At 36.2% G+C, this 22,035-nt stretch overlaps 1 protein-coding gene across 3 annotated transcripts in view; it reads right to left on the bottom strand.

Annotated features, from left to right (window-relative positions):
* LUZP2 (leucine zipper protein 2) overlaps nt 1–22,035 on the bottom strand; it is a 375,070-nt gene that overhangs the window by 65,946 nt on the left and 287,089 nt on the right. For all 3 annotated transcript variants that reach the window (XM_053672934.1, XM_037132978.2, XM_053672935.1), the window contains 2 exons: nt 14,231–14,293; nt 7,408–7,470 (listed from right to left, as the gene is read on the bottom strand). In XM_053672934.1, coding sequence (XP_053528909.1) covers nt 7,408–7,470; nt 14,231–14,293 — 126 coding nt within the window. The remainder of the gene's footprint in view (nt 1–7,407; nt 7,471–14,230; nt 14,294–22,035) is intronic.

The raw sequence follows: 22,035 nt of genomic DNA, 5'->3' as shown, positions 1-22,035 counted from the left end.
TGCGTTTTTGCCAGTCAGGTCTTTGAGTGCATTAAAAATTATTTTTGAAAGTATAATATATACATCATTCTAAGATACAAAACAGGAATATAACAAGGGCAAACGTGGTAGTGGGGTTACAGACTTAGATTAGAATTAAACTCCACATCTTTCTAAGGCTGTGATTTCAGACAAGCCCCTTAGCTTCTCTGAGTACTAGCTTTCTGATCCCTGCTGAGGTGGCAGAACTACCTGCCCCGATTAAACTCATCATTTATGTCGAGGTACAAAGGATATGTTTTGAAAACCTCAAAGTTTTTTGAGAATTATGTAAGATAACACAATGAGTAACCCCATTAACCAATTCTGCAAGGTGCCTACACATTTAGGGCCAAAGCTCATTTAATTGCAAATGGATTGACACATAGCAAGTGGCATCGAAAATGCTTTTTTAATTAAAGTGGTTTATCACGTAAATGAGAAAAATGTCAGTTAATGAGAGACAGATGTACAAAAATTATATTTAATTTACACAAGGGTTGGATATTATGGGGCGACTGCTTCACAAAATTGAAGTCATCCGAAGTAATTTGACATTTGTTGGTGGCCATACATGGAAATTCGTGCAGTGACATTTCTGCCTGCAGGAGCAGACAGATGCAGAGAGAGCATTGAGCACATGTGGTTTCTATAGGAAATACCAAAAAAAGCACATGCCATTTTGATGTCTGGGTGTCGGGAAAAAAAGGATACAGCTGGTGAATCACCAAATAGGCCAAAATTTTGATACAATGGTATAAATAAATGTTACATTAACAGTCATCCAAGGAATGACTTATACATCCCCGTCCAATAGAGTTGATCCATTATACGCCAGCAAGTCAGTTGCATTCAAAATAAACAAACAGAATAGAATAGTGGTGGTTTCCATGTGTTAGTAAATTTGCTTAGCAAGTAAATATTTTGGTGGTTTTGGGTGTCAAATATTTCAAGGCCTTAATTCACTCATTGTCCCGTGAACCCCACGACTCGTCCTCACTGCCTCGGGGACTGTAGTGAAGATGGGATGAAACAGTGCGCTGGGTCAGTGTAACATGCTAACATATGTGATATCGATTGCATGTAAATTAATGTCACAAGACATGATTTTATCATTAGACTAAAAACCTTCATGTAAGCACTGAATTAATTATTTTTTCTATTTTATTTCAAATAATGAAAGGCATGTGGTATTATTAAATTCATTTTATTCAGTAAGTAAGAGCAATAGTCCCAAATCCAGCATCCTTCTGTGTAGGTCCGTCATAGTCTTTTTCCATGAAACAAATAGAAAAATCCTAATTGAATGTCTCAGAATGTTGGAATGTACGGGAAAAAATGGATATGGGGAACAAAAAAAGCCCATTCATTTGAAACCTAAGGATAACATATCAACGAAGAGTCATAAGTACAAGAGGACAAAGCAGAATGGGATGCTCAGTATGTGCTGCAATGAGTAAACAATGTATGATGAGGACACTGGAATACACAATGGGGAAAGGACAGTCTTTTCAGTAAGTGGTGTTGGCAAACCTGGACAAACACACGCTGAAGAGGAAAACTGGGCCCCTCTCTTTAGCACTCACAAAAAAGGAACCCAACATGGTTGAAAGACTTAAGCGTAAGACTAGATCCACAGAACTCCTAGAATAAATATAGGGAAAAAGGTTCTTGACATTTTCTTGGCAATGATTTCTTGCATAAGAACCCAAAAGCACAAACAACGAAAGCTAAAATAAACCAACAGGAATATATCAAACTAAAGAACTTCTGTACTTGAAACAATCAACAAATTGAAAAGGCAACTTACAGATGGAAAAAATATTTGCAAATCAGGTATCTGCCAAGAGGTTAATATCTTATATATATATATATATATATGTATATATATATATATATATATATATATAAAGAACTCACACAACTCAATAGTAGAAAACCCAATGATACAATGCAAAAGTTAGCAAAAGACCTGAACAAAATTTTTTTCAAACGAGACATACAAATGGCCAACAGGAATATAAAAAAGGTACTCAACATTACTAATTATCAGGGAAATGTAAAGCAAAACCACAACAAGATATAATGTCACTCCTGTTATCAAAAAGAGAAGGGATACATGTTGATGAGGGTGTGGAGAAAAGAGAATTCTTATACTCTGTTGGTGGCAATGTAAATTGGTACAGATATTATGGAAAATAGTATGTTAGTTTTTCAAAGAGTTAAAAATAGAAATACCAGAGGATTGGGCATCCCCACTTCTGTGTGCATATCTCAATGAGATATCTGTATAGCCATACTCATTGTACTGTAATTCAGTAGAACCAAGATTGAAATCAACCTATAAGTCTTTCAATGCATGAATGAGTAAAGAAAATGGGGTATATATACTCACTGGAATATTATTTGACCATTAAAAATAAAGAAATCCTGCTGTCTATAATGACATGATTGGATCTGGAGGTCATTAGAATAAATGAAATAAGCCAAAGACAAATACTGTAGGGTATGGCTTATATGTGGAATGTGTGGAACTTTAAAACACACACACACACATGCACACACAAATACTCCTCCCCTGAAAAAACAAACATAAAGGAGATTTCATAGAAACAGAGAAGAAAATAGTGGCTGGCAGGATCAGGAAGGAATGGGAAAGGGTCGATAGGCATCAAAGCATACAAATTTGTGTGTAAAAGAACAAGTTCTGAGGATGGAGTGCATAGCATAATGGCTAGAACTAATAGCAGGATAGTATACAATTCAAAGTTGGCTATTATCAAAAAGACTGAGATAACAAATTTTGGCAAGGGTATAAAGAAAAGGGAACACTTACACTCTGTTGGTAGGAATGTAAATTGGTACAGCTTTTAATACAGAGCAGAACTAAATCACTCTCAACTCAGACACAAAAAATAAGAGTTAACTATGTGAGGTGATGGATATGTTAATTATGTCGATCTTGGTAATCATCCCACCATGTATGTGTACAGAAAATCACCCTGTTGTACCCTTTAAATACGTACAGTAATGTTTGTCAATTATTCCTCAATAAAGTTATAAAAAGGTAATGTGTACTAGGTACCCTTACTTAGCATTTTACAGTTTTCAATAATTGTATTAAATTATTTTAGTTAGATACATGTTTGATATAAAACTATACTTCATGTCAATATCTCTGGTTATATTTTGTTTGCTCATTTTGTTGGTTAGGTTCCACTTATGGGTGAGAACAAACACTGAAATTAGGAACAAACTGACAGTAACCAGAGGGGAGGTGGGAAGGGACAATGGAAGGAGAAGGGGGAAGGGTTGCCAGGAACACGAATAAAGGACACAGGGACAAAGCCAAAGGGGGGGGGGTGGCTGGGGTTGGGGGCAGGGTGGAAGAGAATGGAGACAAGTGTACATGAACAACAATTAAAAAAAAAGAAAGAAATGTCTAAAAAACCACCAGAATACACATTAAAAAAAAGTATACTTCAAGTTAAAAATAATAAATAATTTTCCTGTCTCTTTTCTGTTCATTTTTTGAATTTTATTTGTGTTGTTGATGCTATCAGAGTTGTCCCCACTTTTCACCCTTTCCCCGCTCCCAGCCTCTCCCACCCACTCCCCTTCCCAAGCCGATCCCCATATTGTTGTCTGTGTCCCTGGGTTGTGCACAGACATTCTGTGGTTAAGCCCTTCCCACCTCCTTTTCATCATAGTATAAATGGAAATCATAATACCCCCACATACATGTGAATCCTCACATATTTAAGCCACTTTAGCATGTAGATATCATGGAAAATTTTTATTTAAAGTTCTATGAAACACAACTATAATGAAAGGATTTTCTGTGTTTTAAAACTATGTGAAAAAGTGGAATCTATAATATATAGTAATATGTACATATATGTGTATGTATATATATTAATCACAAAGCCTATTATACCTAAAGCAACTAGACTGAAATATCTTTAAATACTGTGTTCCTTCTTAGTGATGGTATTTTAAATGTTATCTCTTCACTTTATACTTTTTGACACTTTTGAAACCTGCCTACAATGAAAAAAAGAATATTTCTGGAATAGAAAAGGAGTGTGTATGCAAAAGTAAATAGAACAGCAAAATGAAGAGCATGTATTCCAGAGACTACCAGCCCCAAGTGCAAACGAGAAGGATAAGAAAGTAGCCCCAGTTCCGGGCAGTTTACAGTAAGCAGGGCCTCCCTGCTTTCTTTAGCAGAGAACATTCACTACTGTTGGCAGCTTTCCCCAATCCAAAACCAGCTCTCCAGCATTAATAAGGATACAATTTATCAACATGCCTTGCTGTTGTCAGCACATGACATTATTTTAAAATAAAATTTAAGCGCTTCAGCCAACAGGCATTGCTCTTTTAAAGTCTGTCTTTACTAAACCCATCAATTCCATTTAAAACTTGACAGATTCTCAAGGAAACTATTGGACATAAAATCTTTTGTGGGCTCATTTTTAAAGGCTCATAGGTGAATTTCTGTGGTCACAAAATTGTTAGGGTTAAATATATCAGCTTCTGCTATCTAATGCCCTGATACATCAACATATGTATGTGTATATGTGCATACATATGTATGCATATATTCATTCACTTAAAATACATTTATGCAAGACCCAAAGGTATATGGTGGCTAGAGTAGCAAGCAAATCAGATGAGTTTACCATTACTGCTATCAAGATGAGTTGATAATTACATTGTAGCAGAAACTGTCTATTGCTTGGTGTCAGTAACCCCCTTATTTTACCCTATATAAAAAAGGAACAGTCTTTCCCAACAGAGCTGAAAACACTAAGGGTTCACTTCTGCATGGATACATCACAAAGTTTGGAAAGACTTCTTAAAATTTTCCTCTCCTTTTTATTTTATTTTATTTTTTTCCTTTTTTTTTCTTTTTTTTTTCCTCTCCTTCTTAAAAATTGTAACACTAAACTCTGACTTTGTACACAGCTGGAGGTGGACAGCCCCTAGATCTTTAGCCACTATCATAACACGAGGAGGAGTGAAATCTTAGAACAAGTTAGTAAATTGAGGATCATGTCATGAAAAGAAGGAAAACAAAAAGAAAAAAAGAAAGACAGAGAGAGAGAGAATGCGGATTCTTGTTGACATTGCTTAGCTCCTGAACAAGCTATAAAATGTTCATGCTTCTAGACCTCTTGTTATTTACTTATTAAAAAACTTTCTTTTAAACAACTTTTGGGGGAGGGTATAATCTGAGGATATTCTAATTTACACAACTTCATTGTCTAGTCGTACCCAATTCACCTGATTTCATACACGTGTTCCTCCTAAAATTACATGAAATAAAAAGGCTTATATAAAATGGCTCATTTCCAAGTCAAAAAGATTTTCAACAAACCAACATTTTAGTAACTTCTGAAAGTTGGTAAATTACTAATCTATATTCAACAATTATAATTTTTGTAATTGTCATATTACAAAGAAATAAGTCACTGAACATGAGTATGTATTCTCATTTTCTTCTCCTAACTTTCCTTTCTATAATTCTTCAATTCAAGAAATTAAATTCAAAAGATTCTTAAAATCTCAAATGAATTTCTATCTTTACATAAATCTGATCGTCTAATAATTAAAATTTACCAGCTCTATTGAACTTGAATTTGTGCTATCACATTCCCGATATTAAGTTAAACTAATCCACAGAGAACCAGAAAGTTCCTTGCAAACAAAAGCACACACACATTTTCTATTGTGATTATTTATTATTGATGACTGCAAAAAGCTAAAGAAAAGCTGGATGTATGGGTTAAGATAGCCAGATCTGGAGGATCTCAGAATGAAAGCTTCAAGTGATACCAGCAAATGTCCTGTGTTTCAGACCTTTGTCTTATCTATTTATTTCATACAATGTGCAGAGTGCTGAGAAGTGCGGATCGGTCAGCTCTAAGGATAATTAATGAGCTGTGTCTTTGGTGTTCTGGGGAATGTCCTGTTACAACTGAGGTCAAAGGAATGGAATGGCAGGGGGTGTATTTATGGGAGAGCACACAGTATAATGTGCCTTGCACAGAACGAGTATTTCATAAGTATTGGTTGACATAAAAGGAATGATTTCTCATGACTCCACACCAAAAGTGAAGGTGCCAAAGAAGAGATAGGTCATTTCCTATAGTTTCCATCTAAAAAAAATTACAGGATTTTTCAACTCTTCTATAAAATAAAGAATCATACCTCTTTAAACCTGACACATGTAGATTGAGCTGATCACCATTGTGAAAACGCTTTTCAAAGCAATTATTGCACACAAAATAATTTGTACTTATTATTTATTTAGACAAATGATTGTTCCTACAACTAAGAGCCTATTATCCTATTATTCTACTGCATTTGACTATGCAAATGTATCATAACCACAACAATTAAGGGCACCTGGCTCTTATTTCCCGTGCTCAAAGGAGATAAAAATAAATTATCTTTAGTTATTCTTTGCTGCCATAACAAAATATTATAAATGACATGGTTTAAAACAACACAAATTTGTTCTATTATAGTTATGGAAGTCGGAAGTCAAATGGATTTTATGGGATTGAAACTAATGTGTCAGCAGGGCTGATTCTCTCTGGAGGGTATAGGGAAGAAATCCTTCATCTGTCTTTCCTATCCCAGCTTCTGTGCTCACATAACTTTTTTTTCGTACTTAGGCCTTTTTGTTTCACTGTTAGCAGGACTCATGTGACTATGTTTAGGAACCACCTGGATAATTTGGGATCATCTTCCCATTTCAAAGTTTTTAACTAAGTCACATTTGCAAAGCCCCCTTCACCATAAAAGATGACATTACCAGGTATCAGAGATTACCAAACAAATCTCTTTGTTGTGTGGGTATTATTTACTATCACATCCACAGTTGGGGATGGATGTCTAACTATGCAGAGGTCTTGACTTAATGTTTTATAAAGAAAGAAAAGGATCAATAATCAAAATCAATCAACAATAATTAAATATGAAAACCCTTCATAGTAATAAGATTTATGAAAGATCTCTGGACATTAAGAGTGTAGGTTACCAGTGAGCCTCATCTCTGCACACTGACTGGATATACACTTTCCTTCATGTAAATACTCCAAAAGATAACACTCCTCAATGCTGAATTACGGTAATTGGAAGTTACAAAGGGACTCTAAATACTTTGTAATGATGCTGGCCTTTGATTAAGATCGTACCCAGGAAACCATATCTGCATTTATCTCCATTAATTAAGCAGGTAATAAAATGAGAACATCTTAAATACAGTTGAATAAAACTCTAATTTGTGTGAACATCTGGAAATTTCAGCTAAATCATATTTTCGATAATTCACAGACTGGTCTAACAAGTTGGAGGGGGAGGGAGAAAGATGCTCACCTTAAACAATAAATCCTTCTTCCCATAACGGAGCTCCTTCAGCTGGGCTTGGATTTTTTTGGACTGCAAGAGCAGAAACATGGATTAGTGCTTTAATTTCATTTACATTTTCAAACTTGATGATTAACATTCTTTCAAACTTCACAAAAATGAACTTTGCTGCTAAGGAAAAGAGTCCAATGATTTTGGAAATGAAACACAAAAGCTTAATCTCCGCTTTGGGAGTAGGATATCCAGTTATTCTAGGCAAAGAGAGAAAACCAAAGCCTGCTAAAAAACAAACAAACAAAACAAAAAGCTATTTTTAAAAGGTAATATGAAAAGAAAGTGGCTTACTCTTTCTCCTCTCATCTAAAGAATTAGAGTCACTCAGGCATGACCAATACTAATTTTAATATGTTATTTTTGAGTTTTAGAGAGAGGAGGAGGAAGGGAGAAAGCAAGGGTGAGAAGCATAGATGGGAGAGAGAAACATGGGTTGGTTACCTTCTGTGCAGCCCGGGGAAGGCCGGCAACACAGCCATGTGCACTGACCAGTACTGGTGACCTTTCATTTGGTTCCTGGGACAACACCCAACCAAGTGAGACACCAACTGGGCTGGCCAACCCCAATTTTAAATGCTAAATGCATCTCTGCAATTGTATGCCTCAGTTTTCACTGCTTATTTGTATTATTTATTAAAGGAAGATTAAATATGAATGAATTTAAATTGACCACCAATTTTGTACTTGACGTGTGTTCAAGGAGAAGGCAGCAAGCAGAAGTGACAGGAGGTGAGGAAACGCTTAGAGTGCCAGATGCTGAGGTTAAGGGTGCCTGCCCTTTAGAAGGATGAGCTTTTACAGAGAGCCATTGCTGGTGTAATAGCGCTTGTAACAGGAATCTCTTTCAGCAGACACGTTTGGCTACCGCACTGAGATACATTCTGGTAAACCACAGCGGATGAGCATGACTCCATTTTCCCAGAATGAACCCAAATTCAAACATGCTAACTTAAAAACCTCAGTCATTTGTCTCTACACATCAAGATCCTTGGTTCTAATTCTTTAGTAGAAGAAATAGAACACGAACAGATTACCATAGTCCCATGAAAAATGATTATTAAAAAAGAGTTGAGTGAGAATATAAAATAGTGAAGTCACCTTGAGAAACAACTTGGCAACATGTTATAAGCATATACATACTGCCTTATAGGGCAATCCTTTGTAAGTATCTACCCAAAAGAAAATATAATGTGTAGATGATTGTTTAGAGCATCTTTTTTCACAATAGTCAAGTGCTAGAAAAAAACTACATGTCCATTAACTGGTGAATAATAAGCAAATCATGGTATATCCATGAAATGAAACACTAGAACACTGTTGAGTAATTTTTAAGAAAGAATTATGTCCTGGCTGATGTAGCTCAGTGGATTGAGCACGAGCCTGCGAACCAAAGGATCACCTTTCGATTCCCAGTCAGGGCACATGCCTAGGTTGCAGGCCAGTTCCCAGCAGGGGATGCATGAGAGGCAACCATGGGTTAATATTTCTCTCCCTTTCTCCTTCCCTTCTAAAGATAAATAAATAAAATCTTTAAAAAAAAAGAATTAAGTACTGAAACATATTAACGATGTAGATGAATGTCAAATGCATTAAGCCATGTGAAAGAATCTAGTCACTAGAAACTATATTTTATATAATATCATTCATATAATATTCTACAAAAATATAAACAAAAGAATAGGAAGAACAATCAGGTTAGTAGTTTACATGGGATGGGGATTGATCGTAGAGACTATAAAACAGCAAAAGGAAATTTTGGGGTAAGGGTAATGTTATATTTTTGTATTATTTTTCTAGTACACTGTCTTCATTTCCCCCCTCCACACCTCCTCACACTGATCCAACCCATTAAAAATGTATATTTAAATGGAATATACTGTATGTAAATGGTATTTTAATCAAATTCAATCTTAAGAGTAGCTGGCCATAGTGCATAATAAACACAATATCATCCTGGTATCATTATATCAAGTAAACTCTGTTGAGATAAAAGTCCTCTTGAATAAATAAAGTCCACTGTTATGTTTGAAATGTTATAATTTTTCCAGCATACACTCAATGTATATGAATCTTCCACTAAACCAACATCAAATATACTGTGATTGTTTCCCAGTATATTCAGAACATTTCTAACCATGCAAGGTAGTTAGTCGAGTTTGCAAAATAGGAGATTAGAGTGCTAATTTCCAACTCATTATACAATGTTGGAAGTACCACCAATTAGAGTATAAATGGAAAGGGCTATAAATGATACACCACTGCAAGGTTCTAATATTAGAAACATAGTTTTTCACAGACGTCCTTATCCTGAGCCATCTGCACTTTCTGATTCTTTGAATTGGGAAGCTGATAAGAGAGAACAAACAGAAAACAAATGAAATAAAGCAACAAACAACAAATGCTGGAGAGGTTGTGGGGAAAAGGGGACCTTAGTTCACTGTTGGTGGGATTGCAGACTGGTACAACCATTATGGAAAACAGTATGGAATTTTCTCAGAAAAATAAAAATCGACCTGCTTTTTGACCCAGCAATTCCACTGCTAGGATTATACCCCAAGAATCCTAAAACATCAATTTCAAAGAACCTATGCACCACAATGTTCATAGCAGCACAATGTACAATAGCCAAGAGCTGGAAGCAACCTAGGTGCCCATCAGTAAACGAATGGATCAAAAAATTGTGGTACATATACACAATGGAATTCTATGCAGCAGAGAGAAAGAAGGAGCTCCTACCCTTTGCAACAACATGGATGGAACTGGAAAGCATTATGCTGAGTGAAATAGGTCAGGCATTAAAAGACAAATACCATATAATCTCACCTTTGACAGGAAGCTAAAGAATAAAACAAACAAGCAAATAGAATAAAAACAAAGACACTGAAATAGAGAACAGGTGGGCAGCGACCAGAGGGGAGAGGGAAGGGAATTTAAGGGGAAAAAGGGGGAGTGATTTTGAGGAACAAGTATGAAAGACACAGGGATGAGGACTGGGGGGAGGGGAAATAGGAGGGAGGGGGGAGACAGGGTGGGGGGGTAGGATGGGAGAAATAGATAAAAAAATGTACTTGAAAAGTAACTAAATAAAAAAAAATAAATGAGAAAAGAAAGAAGGAGAAAGGATGATAAGACAGATGGATGGAGAGAAAGAGAGAAGGGAAAAGAAGGGAGGAGGAGGGGGAAAGAGAGTGAGATAGGAAACAAAGAAGGCAGGGAGGAGGTGTCTGACATGTTAACGATTCAGAATTATGCAATTAAACTCCATCCCCAGAATCAGCAAGGATTTGTGGTTTCTTACAAGCTAGTAAGATTTCATTTTCATATAAAAGCATCCTTTTTTTTTCTTGCTATGGTTAGTGAAAGTGAAATGCATGACATAATGCAAAGGAAGACAAGGAGCCATTATTATGTGTGTATGGTTGCTACTGGCTCTTGAGAAGGAAACTCAACACCTGAGCCCTCAGCACCTTGAATCTGTACTTGTATTTCAGGACTCTATATTTACCACGACTTTGCTCTTGCTCACACAAAAACTCCCAAGTGACCCAAAGTAATCCTTTCAGATGCAGCATCTCTCCCTTGTTGTATGAACTTTATTTCTGAAACATTTCATGGTTTTCATGACTATCTTTAATGTTGTGCTACCAATTTCAGTAAAGGACTATTTCTGTTATCTTTCTCAATATCAAATGCACATTGATTAGCTTTCTCTCCCTGTTTTTGCAATCTGCTGTCTAGGGCCCGTGTAGAGCCAAAACGGTGTCTTAGGAAAACATACTTTCAGTTTTTCTTCAAAGCAGTGTTGACCGGCATCAAAGGGGAGTGAGAGATTCCCACTACATCCTGTGTGCGTGATGTGACCAACTTCCCTTGAATTATTTCACACAATTGAAGCATTATATTGAAGTGTTAGAAAGGATTCATTAAAACCATTTGAGTATTCATTTTTAATGCATACTCATACTGAATGCACAGAATACAATTTAAACTTTTCTTCATAACTTGGACTTATGATGAAAATACCAATTTTGTATCATGCACTAATTCATTCAGAAACTATAATAAAAACCTACAAGTCTGTTTCCTGCACAAAGTGAACATGAACTGCTAGATTTCCTGAGCTTAGTTATATAGTTATTTAAAAATAATTTGTTAGAAATTTTCATCACAGTCCCTCATCACTTCTCCACATCTGGTATCCCACTCTCCTAATATTCAGTGAGTTAAAAAGCAAAATCCTATCTAAATATTTAATAAGAATATGATCAGTGGGAATAAATGCACTTTGAGGGAGCTCACCTCTGCTTTGTGATGCACATGGGTTTGAACCCCAGCTGATGCTGTTTTCTTTTCAGCTTGTTGGCATCATTTTGAGAAATGAAATATTTCAGAGGGGTACTCTTCAAACAATTGACATATTACTATATTGGGGATTTTAGTATTTTTCATTTACATATGTTAATGATCTTAAGTGTAATTCTAAATGTTGGTCCCTATGAGTCATCAGTTTTCTCAAGTCCATGGCAAAAATAGTTTGTGATGATGATTCTGATGATGATGATGATTATAATTATAATAAAAAGACGATAAAGGAGGTAAGAAGGAGAGAAGATGCTGTCTATGATAGACCATTTTAGCCAGGCTTATTTTCCCTTTTAGAGACTATCATTCAATTGGAGATTGTTCTTCCCTACAACTTCATATTCAAATGTCATTTCTTTCATGAAATAATAGTGATAATGATATGATGGTATATGATATTTGCAGTAGCTTCTATCATTTTTAATATTTTCCTTGGCAGAGCAAAATAATGACAGTCCATTAGCTGTCAGTGGGACATGGACATTTTATGCATCTACAGATAGCGAACATTTAGGATCACTGACCCAAAAAAACAAGCTTCTTTTAGCTTCTAAACCACTAGAAGTCATTAGTCTTGTTTTGGTGGTGGTGGTGGTGTTGGTGAAAGAAATAATAAAATTTTCCATTTATATTGAAGATAAATTATCAGGACAAAAATGTACACCTTCTTTATAACCCAAATTTAAAGTCTCTGTTTGATCTGTAAATAAAGGGGTAAGGTAAATATGCAAATTATAATTAATATATTCAATTCATTTCAACATTATGCAATATTAATATATAAACTGTCTAGTACATCATAAACAAGAATGCAAAATAATATATTCTTTAAGGAATGGAGATGAAGAAAAAATATGAGTCACTTCTGAAGCAAGGGTTTAAAAATACAAGGTGAACCCAGGCTGCAACTGTTTCTAAACACTACAGAAACCTTGTCCTGGGGTCCTCTGTTTCATGTTCATGGGCAGGCACAAATAACGCCCCTGTTGTATTACAGTGTCTTTGATTGCACAATCATAAGCATGTAATTCTGCAACATAACAGTATCGCACTATAGGACCTTTTAGGTGAAATGTTCAAACTAAACTACAAATGGTGACACCCGTATTATTACCCAACCAACCACACACAGGCCGTCCTTCTGCTGGGCCCTGCCCATGAGTCTTGTGGGGACTGCAGGAGCACGGCAACCATCTCACAGTATAGTTTCAGTCCCCATATTTCTTATTCAAAACCATTCTACTTGTTTACCATCTAGTAAGTAATGTTAAGAAATTGGGTACTACACATGTAATATTTCTAGACACTTGGAAAATACAAACAGTGTAAGAGGTGATCTCTACCCAACTTGAAAAGTATAATGACAGAAAAACTACAACCCATTCAGTTTCATTTTTTATCTTATGGGGCATTCTCAGAGGCAATACCTGTAATTCCCAGGTATTGAAAATGTATATTCATTTTATATACAATATTATTATATGGATGTTATAACATGGCTTATTAAATTTCATGTTTATAATAATCACTTTTCTATGTCCATCAAGGAGTGTTTTCACCTTCTTTAATGAAAGAAATTCAAAATTCTGAATGGGCCTATGACTACCAAACTAATGACACTTTCCATTTCCCTTCAACTTGGCTGGGCAGGTGACCCGGCTCTGGCACGGCCCTGCTTCCTAGTTGCACTCCTAAAAAGCAATGCTTGTGAATCACCAGAATATTCCCTGTCTCTCCTGCCAGAAGTTGATAATAACAGGAAGCAGTTTTAGAAACAAAAGTTGGCTGCATATTTAGGATATCCCTGAGGTGTTTCACCAGCTCTGTGCCTTATGTCTAGACTGTTATGGGAAAGGGGTCAACTTTCAACCTGTTTAAACCACTGTTCTTGTTCCCCAAACTGTTTTTCCTTCCCCCTTCCTTCACAGGAATCAGATCTGCATCATAGTCTGAAGACTCTTAGGCCTATTCCTTATTATTCCCATCTTTGTTTGTGCTTCTCAGAGGAAACAACTAATCCAGTGACTCAGGCCTCCTCTCCTTGAGGTGTAAAGAATCACTATGGACACTCACTACTAGCTCATTACCACCATTAACAACTACTTACCATGAGCTATACATTTCTACAACATTAAATCATAAAGTAAAAGTAGATTTGGGTAATCAGGAGTACAGGAGATTGATTTTAGTTAAACCTAGATTAAGCAGAATAACTTATTTTTCTCTAAGAAATGTGTCAATCATTATTTTGGGATATGCAGTGTTGAAACATACAAAGATATCTAACAGTTTTCTTTAGTTAACCCAATCTTTGTGTGTATGGTACAAGGGTAAAAGGTCACTGTATATCTAGGTTTAAAAAATTGGCACTAAATTGTTTCTATCTAGCTAAGGCTGGAGGAGGAAATTTACTCACCTCTTCTGCATGGATGCCACACAACTTGTTTCCTGACAAGAGTTTGTTTTTCAAGCTTTTATTCTGAGGAAAGAAACATTGTTTAATTACTAAGAATGACCAAATGCTAAGAATTCCTTTAAATATGTCAGTCACAGTGCCTTTCTGTATGTTTTGTTCATGAACAAGTCTTTATGATGTGAAACACAGTGAATATAGATAAACTGAGTAGAATCTGTAATGTAAGACTTACTTCTGCTAAATTTTTGATGTATTAGCATTAATCCATTCATTTAAAAAAATTGAACTTTATTTTGGCTTTATATTTAACTTCTGCCTTATATTTTTATGTCTTATTTTATAAAATCATTTCATAACTTTAGTTTCAAATCTGCAATCAATGCTGGTTTCCGAAAGCATTCCTAAAAACAGCAAGCATTTATTTGTACTACCACTTGGATGCAGATCACCTTGGACACTACTATAACACAGCCACAGGCACATCAGGGTCTGCTTTCTCTTTAAAGAGGTAGTTTTCCAGTCCTCTTATATTCCTGACACCAACTAATCGTTTCCGAAAGGTTTCTTGATACTAAGAAGCTATTTTGTTTTCCAGGCCTGGTAAGTATGGTCTCTTTTGCTTATCTGAATACAGACAGATCGGTTAACAAAATTCTCATAATTTTCCTAGATTCTTAGGTAAATGTTTGTTACTTCTAACATAAAAGCCACAGGCTCTTAGCCATCTGAATCTAAGCCCTGAGAGCTATTTAATTATACCCGTCTCATTACACTCAGGCTTTTAGTCTCAGCCCCAGTACCTCAGGACCCAGCCTCCTTTTAGAGAGGCAGTGGCTAAAGGAGAGCAGAAAACTTTGTAAAACCTCCAGGATTTTGACTTTGTAATGTCTCTACAGGAGCAAACAGAGTGATGGTAAAGTACGTCTGCATAATGCCTCTAAGAGAGTCAATTTGATGAGCACCATGAGCAAATTGAACAAAATATATGCAGTCAATGAATAACCGAATAAAAGGAGGCATCAAATGTAAGAGTTCTTCACTGACAATTCTCACAGGATTTTGAACATCATTTCCTGTTTTATTTTTCCATCATGCAAAGAGGAAGTACAGCTGCCTAAGTTCAAAAGAATCTTTTGTCTATTTTTCCACATTAGCTATGAGTTGGAATTCTAGAATGCTCATTTGAATTTCAATACCATAATATATTTTACACATATGGGGAGTTATCTTGATTCACACAATAATGTCTTTTTGCAAATATTTGTATGCCTAATACAAGCAAAAGATTAGAGTTTTTAAAGAGACTTTAATAATATACATTATTTCTATATTTAAAACCTTGTAACTACAATAATGGCATACATACTAATGTTTTAACTCTGTGGTATTGCTCAGATTTTAGGTTAAAATATTCCCTAGTTTTCTTTCTGTATTTGTCTATGATTTTTTGACATATGCATTCTTAAATATTTTTAAATAAAATGGTCCCCTTTTTCCTTTCTTTATTTTTCCTATTGCTTTGTACATAGAGATATGTCTCTAGAGATTTGATATGCTTTTATGTTTTTCATCTTTTCATGGTTATGTTGTTTTAGTGGAAGACTGTTGAAATTCAAATAAGGCCTATAGTTTGTCTAATAGTATTGTATTAATGTTAATTTATCAATTCAATAATTGTCACTTTCTATGATGTTACATTAGAGGTTTTGGATAAAGGTACATAATAACATTCCATATTAATTTGCCATGCTCTTTTTTATGCAAAAGAAAGATATTGCAAAATAAAAAGTTAAAATATCCAAAAATAAATTTTAAGTAAAAATTGAACAAAGCACATCTGCTATGAAGATTTATACACCAACAAAAAGTATCCACACCTGATTAACTTTTTTAAAAAATGATGATAAAATTTGTAAATATAAAAATTGGTAAATATAGTCTATACTGCTTATAATTTGCATCTTCACTTAAACTTTTCTTTCTTTCCTGTTTGCCTTTGGTTCATTCCATTCAGTTCCGAGGTGAGAGATAAAGCCGAGAATAAAACCTCACATCGTTGGGAATGTTTGCAGGAGACTTGGATAATGTATTTCACTGCTGCTCCTCAAAGGGGACACCGTCCAAAGTCAGGCAGTGATTGTACTGTGTGTCCAGAGTCAGCTCTGGCAGCAGGTACTCCTGGGCAACTGTGTAAAGCAATATGTTTCCATTAAGCTAAATGTCATTTCTAGAGCTTGAGAGTTACAGCATTTCACTATTTTGAAACATATCCAGGACTGGGGATAATTAATTATAATCACCCACAATGGGGCTAATTATGGCACACAAGGGAGACTTGTCGAGGCCTATACTGAGATTATTCTTAGAAGGCATGTTCTTCAGAATATGGATGGCACAGATTCCCAGACCACGCACTGACATAACCTCTCCACTCGTGGTTAGTGACTGTACTTTTTAGTTACAGAGAAAGTATGGCTTGATAACATGTAGGCCTGAAGATATAGTTTTTACTGTTTTGTAATCAGTGTCATTACACTTTGTGTCATTTCATCTACCTTCTATGTAAGGAGTCTCATCTATATCAAATTTAACAGTATTTTTATAAGATCTAAAATGTAATTATGCCCGAAATGCCAGGATCCAATTATGACTATGCCTCACTTGAGGGGGTGTAAATAAAAGTATATTTAAAGTCATCAAATGTTTGAATGTCTGTTTTTTCTGTCTGTCACTCTTCTACCATCCCTTCTTCTAATGACCATAATTTTGACTTTTGTAATGAGAAACATTTTCCATGCTAATTTCAAGTGGCTTGTGTGATACTTACTCTACCCACTATATCAAGAGAGAAAAATGAGACTCAAGCCCAGCCTGTCGGAACCTTTGTCCAGATTTGGTAAAGCAACAAGAACATTACTGACGAGGCTCAAACAAATATTTTATTTTTGAGAATTAGTGAGAAAAAGACTTCAAGGTTCATTGTTAAATCAGAAGTTACCTGCGACTAGATCTAACATTGTGGAACAAAAAACACACTTGAGTCTGTGAGGTCTGTCCAGCAAGTATCCAACCATGCAGTATGAAAAATAGAGACATTTACTGAAGAACATACAAGATACAAGAAACATTGTAAATAGGATAATGATTCCTCAGTTGCCTTCAAAGTAGGCATCTTGGGACCTCACACAGTTCTCCAGGTCATGGTCAGTTGCCTCATTGTATTTTCCTAAATCTTATCAAGGGTCTGAAATTCCTTCCCTTTCAAAGGTATTTTAGTTTGTGGGAAAAGCCAAAAGTTGCAAGGCACCAAATCTGGACTTAGTGGGCCTGACTCACCTGGGTGATTAGATGTTTCACCAAAAATCTCTGCATGAGACGAAGCATGAGTAGGCAAGTTGCTTTGATGAAGCTGCCAAACACCAGTGGCCCACAGCTGTGGCATTCTGAATCATTCCAATTGTTTCCATGGATCAATGTTCAACCTTAATACAAAATCTGATGCAGATTTGTTGCTCTATTTGCTCAGTCATTTTTAATGTGATGGCCACACAGTACACACGCTCACTCAACAGTGCCTACTGCCCCCACTGACTAGTATGGCGAAGTCATCCTCGTTCATGCATGTGCATTCCAGTCCACTCTCCTTGGCTGCCAGGTTATATCAACTTCAGGCAAACCTTTCTCATTATATTAACCATGGTTGGCCTTTTTCTGAAGAGGCTTTTATACAGAAAAATACTAAATTCTGGTGGTGTTGGAGCCCTCTCTTCTCTCTTTTATACAACCTTGTCTGAAGGATGTGTACCGGGCTTTTCCATTACATTTTTCTAGCACCAGAACTTCTATTCTCTTGAGTCCATACTTGTCTTTTTTGCCCACCCTACAATCACATAATTTCTTCACTCTTAATATTCAGAGAAGCAAAGTTCATCCAAGGAACTACGATTTTGTCTAGTACTCATGACGTAGCTTAACAGGATGTGGGCAGAGAACATATCTATATAATTTGCCTCTTCCAAACATAATGCAGATCTCACTTACCACCTACTTAAGTGATTCTTCCCAAGTGGGTGCTGTTCACACTTGAGGTGGGTTAAAAATAAATGGTCCTACAACCTTCTTGGGAACCCAGTTTGTAATGTCTCAGCCCTACCTAAAAATGTAATTTATTATTTCTCAATGTCCAAATGATAAAACTCAAACTCAAACTGGCAAAACAGAAAATCATTCTTAAATAAATAATACATCTGCTTAATCTAGTTTTGTTTTTTGTCTGAGAACTTAAAACATTGTATTTTCAGTATATTTTACATGGTGTCAAACCCCCCAAAAAATACATTCTGGGCTACAAAACAGAAAGAGAAACAAACCTAGAATATTTCTATACCCTTGCTATGTGGAAATGTAAAAATTTCCAAATTACTGTGAGTAATTTTACATAGCACTTAAAAGTAAAATTAGGTGTTAATTGGGATTTTTGTTTGCAAACAATAGAAACAATGATGGATAAAACAAGCAAAACATGAATTTATATTGTGAAGATTGCATGTAGAATAAAGAGGAAGCCTGGGGAATAAGGTTCAGAAAATCTGCAGGAACCAAGGAGGAGGCAGTATCCAAAATTACAAGACAGGAATAGAGCTATTGTGACAACGTAATAAGTAGCTCTAAGTCGCGGTACTTAATCACAAGGTAAAATGATGAGGTCTGAATGCATTTTCATGGTGCAAGTCAGAACTTGGGCCTGCTGAGGATTGTCAAATATAATAAATTATGCAAATGTGCTTATCACATTATTTTCTGGATTTAAATAAAATACACTACTGTGGCTACACAGCTGAAAATATGAGCCAACGCTGCAATAGCGCAATTAAATGTGAACCGAAAGTAAAAACACCTGCAGTGGTATTCAAACTACAACCAGTCATTGCTGTCTCACTGTGAAAATCAGCTCCAATTTTAGAACTTTCTAAAATGGATGTGCAAAAAACCACTATACGTGACTGCTTGAGATCCACATTTGTTTCCATTTAAATGTGTTTTTAAACTGCCTGGAACATGGACATGCCTTCTGAAATAGCCATCTTTGCAGTTGAAAATCTTACATGCTGTATTAAGAAAAAAAAAACAACGAAGTTTAGGAGTAATATAAAATGTAAGTGCTTTGCTTTCCAAATACTGGCAAATGTCATGATGTTTTACAGTTGCCTCAGAGTCCTCTACTGAGAACTTCTCAGGGAAGGGATGCGGTTCAAAACTGAGATGGAAACCATGAGTGTTTACTTCATCATTCCTTGGACACAATTCTTTTTTCACTATTTAATGTTTATGAAATCCGGATATAGTCTAATCAGTATTAAGCACTTTTTATGTAGAATTTATAGTTTCCCTAGCCCAAATAAAGTTCAATGAGATAGTTTACTTTAAAATTGTTGAATCCTTCAAAATAAAAATTGTTATTTCAAAGTTCTTGTTTTTAAAATAAGAAGTAGAGGTCAACAAAGACAAAAACATTTTCTTTCATTTAGAAAAATTTGTCAAGAAATGAGGGAAAATAAGAAATGTGTATATGGGCTTTTTATTTACTCTAAGCCACATAGAAGAAAAAGAATTTCAAAATGGACAGAGATAAATGGTTTACAAAATAGTTTTAAATTGATAATGGAGAAAAGACAGAAGGGAACCAGCCATTCATCTCTATCACAATCTAAAGGCAGAGCTTTTAACCCCCAACAGGAGTACTCAGATGCTCTGGAGAGGCATCTGCTGAGGGCATAACACTGTGATGCCTTTTGGCATGTAAAGGGATCAGCCAAATAATAGGACATGACAAGGAAGGAAGACTATATGCACCAGAAATTTAGACGTTCAATTAATTATGCATAAGATTCTGGTGAAAGAGTATTACGTTAGCTATATGGGGCCCTGTATGCATTGAAGCAGCAACACTGAGTGGTTAACATGACAACCACATGGTCAGGCTTATTCTTTAGAAAGATAAGGAAGAAAAAAGTTTGATTTCAGATTCAGAAGTATATCTAATGTTCCCCCTCATATAGGTTGGAATAGCAGTTTAAGCAGCATTTTGTAGTCTGATAGATACATGAAAAAGTACTCAAAATTACTGATTATTGGGGAAATGAAAAGCAAAAGTGCAAGGAGATATCATCTCACACCTGTTAGAATGGCTATTATCAAATGACAAGAGGTAACCAGTGTTGGTGAGGATGTGGAGAAAAGGCAACCCTGGCACTCTGTCGGTGAAGATGTGAATTGGTGTAGCCACCGTGGAAAACAGAAAGAGGGTTGGTTCCTCAAGACAGTAGAAATAGAATATTCTATCACCTAGCAATCCCATTTCTGGGTATTTATCCAAGGGAAATAAAAACAGAATGTTAAACTCCTTAAAAAATAATGCCTTTATTTATTTATTTACTTACAGAGTGGGGAATGGATGGAGAAGGAGAAGGAGAGAAACATCAATGTGTGAGAGAAATACAGATCAGTTACCCCTTCCACACCTCCAAGGAGGGGCCCGGCCTGCAACCCAGGCATGTGCCCTCCCTGGGAATCAAACATGCAACCTTTCAGTTTATGGCACACAGCCCAATCTACTGAGCCACACCAATCAGGGTGAAACAGAATTTTAGAAAGTTACTTGCACTCCCATGTTCATTGTAGCACTCCACACGAGCCAAGATGGGGAAACAACCTAGGTGTCCATGAACAGATGAATAGTTAAAGAAGACATTAACATAGACATATTATTTGGCCATAAGAAGTAAGGAAATACTGACTTTACAACAACATGGAAGGACCCTGAAGTCATTATGCTAAGGAAGATAAGTCAGAAAGAGAAAGGCAGAAACTGCGGGCTATTTCTCATGTTTGGAATATAAAAACCTGAACTTGCAGAAACAGAGAGTACGATAGTGGTTTTTAGGGAGTGGGAAGCAGGGGAAATAAAGAGGTATTGATCAAATGGTATTACCCTTCAGTTAGAAAATGAGTAAGCTCTGGGGATCTAATACACAGCACAGTGGTTAGTTGGACAATATTGTAATTACTGGTATACTTAACAATACTGTATTAAATACCAATAGTGTATTAATTACTTCAGAGTTGCTAAGAGAGTAGATCTTAAGTGTTCTTGCTACATACAAGGGGCAACCTAAGCCAGACTCAATCACTTGGGAGGCCTTCATGGAAGGACTCGGGGGGCTGCAACAAAGAGCAATGGACTCTCGCCCCCTGGCTTTGACATAGCCCGAGTCCCCATGTTCTCTGGGAGAAGTGCTTCCTGGCTCCAATTCCCTTAAACCTGAATACCTGATGGGGAGAGGTGCAGCTCCTTGCCTTGCTAGAGTGTGTCCTGGGGAAAAATCTGGCACCACAGAGACTTGCTGATAAACCTGTGAAATCTACTCTGCTAAGGGTGCTTTCATTCATATGATAAGGGTCCAAGAGGAAATGAGTATGTTTCCCAAAGTTTCTGCAACTCCCTTCCTGACAGACACTGACTCAGACTCTGAAGCCCTCAGGTTTCTTTGAAATGTTATCTACTGTTTGATCCTTGCCTCCCTGTATTCCTGTGTATTACAACCCAATAAAAGGCTATGGAAGAGGGAGCTTGGGGCCTTTTTCTCCTTGGAAAAACTGGCAGCTGCTGGCCTTTGTCTCCCCTGAGGAACTGGCCACAGCCCACTCCTCCTCTCCAAGCAGATCTCATCATGTCTCGGCCATATTTATTCATTCATGTGTGTCCATGGCACCAGGGGGACCCCTCGGAGAAGTCGCCCCCACAG

The sequence above is a fragment of the Artibeus jamaicensis genome, unplaced genomic scaffold (genome assembly GCF_021234435.1).
Source record: "Artibeus jamaicensis isolate MK-2021 breed Jamaican fruit bat unplaced genomic scaffold, CSHL_Jam_final contig_797, whole genome shotgun sequence".
Lineage (NCBI taxonomy): Eukaryota > Metazoa > Chordata > Mammalia > Chiroptera > Phyllostomidae > Artibeus > Artibeus jamaicensis.
Note: the sequence above shows the minus strand (reverse complement) of the source record. Positions and strands in the feature narration are given on the sequence as shown.